This window comes from Manacus vitellinus, unplaced genomic scaffold (genome assembly GCF_001715985.3).
Source record: "Manacus vitellinus isolate BGI_N305 unplaced genomic scaffold, ASM171598v3 scaffold_106_pilon, whole genome shotgun sequence".
NCBI classification, from domain to species: Eukaryota; Metazoa; Chordata; class Aves; order Passeriformes; family Pipridae; genus Manacus; species Manacus vitellinus.
In genome coordinates, this window is record NW_021938827.1 from 98,576 (window position 1) to 100,358 (window position 1,783).

General features: G+C 65.6%; 1 protein-coding gene across 1 annotated transcript in view; it reads right to left on the bottom strand.

Annotated features, from left to right (window-relative positions):
* Window positions 1–327: 327 nt before the first annotated feature.
* The window catches only part of LOC115307913 (death-associated protein kinase 2-like), a 4,290-nt gene continuing 2,834 nt past the window's right edge, over window positions 328–1,783 (bottom strand). The window contains exons 3-7 of the mRNA XM_029964085.1: window positions 1,528–1,680; window positions 1,072–1,117; window positions 896–985; window positions 616–699; window positions 328–405 (exon numbers count right to left, since the gene is read on the bottom strand). Of these exons, the coding sequence (XP_029819945.1) occupies window positions 328–405; window positions 616–699; window positions 896–985; window positions 1,072–1,117; window positions 1,528–1,680 (451 nt within the window). The remainder of the gene's footprint in view (window positions 406–615; window positions 700–895; window positions 986–1,071; window positions 1,118–1,527; window positions 1,681–1,783) is intronic.

Genomic DNA, 1,783 nt, shown 5'->3' on the forward strand with positions numbered 1-1,783 from the left:
AGGAGGAGGAGGAGGAGGAAGCTGCGGGCACTCGGCACCAGCTGGTTGTGACGACCCAACCTTGAGGGGAAGGAGACGCAGGGGAGGAGGATGGAGGAGGGAGCGACATTTATTTTTCTCACTAGGGCAAAGCAGGGAGGGGGGTCCCGGCCCTGGGGCAGCAACACCGGGGGGTCAGGAGGGGGGTGCTGCTGTCCCAGTGACCCCCCGACACAGAGGGCAACTGGGAGCACTGGGGCCAGACAGTGGTCCTGCCTCCTGGGCTGAGGAGATGAGGGGACCCCCAAGGCTCCTCCCAGGGGGGCTCCTGTTTTCTTTCAGGGGGGCTCAGGAGCTGCTTCTCCGCCGGCGCAGCAGCGCGATGGGGGGGCTGCTCTCCTCCTCCTGGTCGCTCTCACAGCAGCGCTGGGGGCACAGGGGGGGCTGGAGGGCAGGGACAGGACTCCCCCCGGGGAGGGAACCCCCCAGAGGAGAGGGCACCCCAGGTGGAGATAACTCCCTTTGCACAGCCACTGCACAGCACCCCCTCCATTTGGGGGGGTCAGGCCTCCCAGGTCCCTTCTCCCTCTCCCCAGCCCGTGCTGGGTGGGCTCTGGGGGGCTCCTGGGTGCTCACCAGCTCCTCATCCTCCTTGCTCAGGCCGCAGAGCAGCCGCGTGCGGCACAGCCGGTTGCAGGCGGACACCATGTTGTAGGAGAGCTGGGGGGCAGGAGGGAAGGGGGGCCAAGGTGGGGGTCCCTCCCCAGCTCTGCCCTCCCCCCAGCATTACACCTCCACATTGCAGACCCCCGAGAGGGAGCCAGCCTTGGGATGCAGCCCAGCCCGAGCTCCCCGGGGGCCTCAGGGGTGGTGGGACCCCCAGGGCCGGGAACCCCCTCACCTTCCACTTCCTCACCTTCCACTTCCTCCGAGCGTTGAACTTGCGGAAGTTTCTCATGTTGATGGAGGAACGACTCCGGCTCAGCACCTGCTTCCTGCTCAGGGGCTGTGGGGGCGAGGACACGGCGCCGTCACCGCGTCCCCACCTGCATTCCAGGGGTCTGGCACCCACCCCCTGCCTGTCCCTCTCACCTTGATCCAGGGGTGCACCAGGCACTCGGCCGCCGTCATGCGGTGCCTGCACACAGGGGCAGGGATGGGGTGGGGTGGTCCCTGCCCCACCCATCCACCAGGGGATGGGGATGATGGAGATGGGGAAGGGGGGGTGGAAATGGGGATGGAGGTGGTGGACATGGGGATGGAGGTGGAGATGGGGATGATGGAAGTGGAGATGGGGTGGGAGGGAAATGGGGATGGGGATGGGATGGAGATGGGGATGGGATGGAGATGGGGATGGGGAAGGAATTGAGGGGGGATGACAGAGGTGGAGGTGGGGATGGAAATGAGAAGGAGGTGGAGACAGAGATGATTGGATGGGGATGGCAGTGGAGATGGAATGGGGATGGGGATGATGGAGATGGGGATGGCCATGGGGATGGGGATGGGAGGAGATGGAGGTAGACCTAGTGGGCTGGGCTGGGGCCTTACTCTGGGTCCTTCACCAGCAGCTGCTGGATGAAGTCCTTGGCCATCTCAGAGGTCTGGCTGAAGCAGCGCTCCTCGAACTCGTAGGCACCAGCCACGACGTTGGAGAGGGTCTCAGCATCCGTCTCACCCTGGAAGGGGGACAAGCCGCTGAGCCTGTGGGGACATGACAGAGCCACTGAATGCTGGGACGTCACTGGCTCGGCCACCCCAGCACCCCCAGTGTCCCTGTGCCTCAGTGTCCCCAGCACGGGGAGCA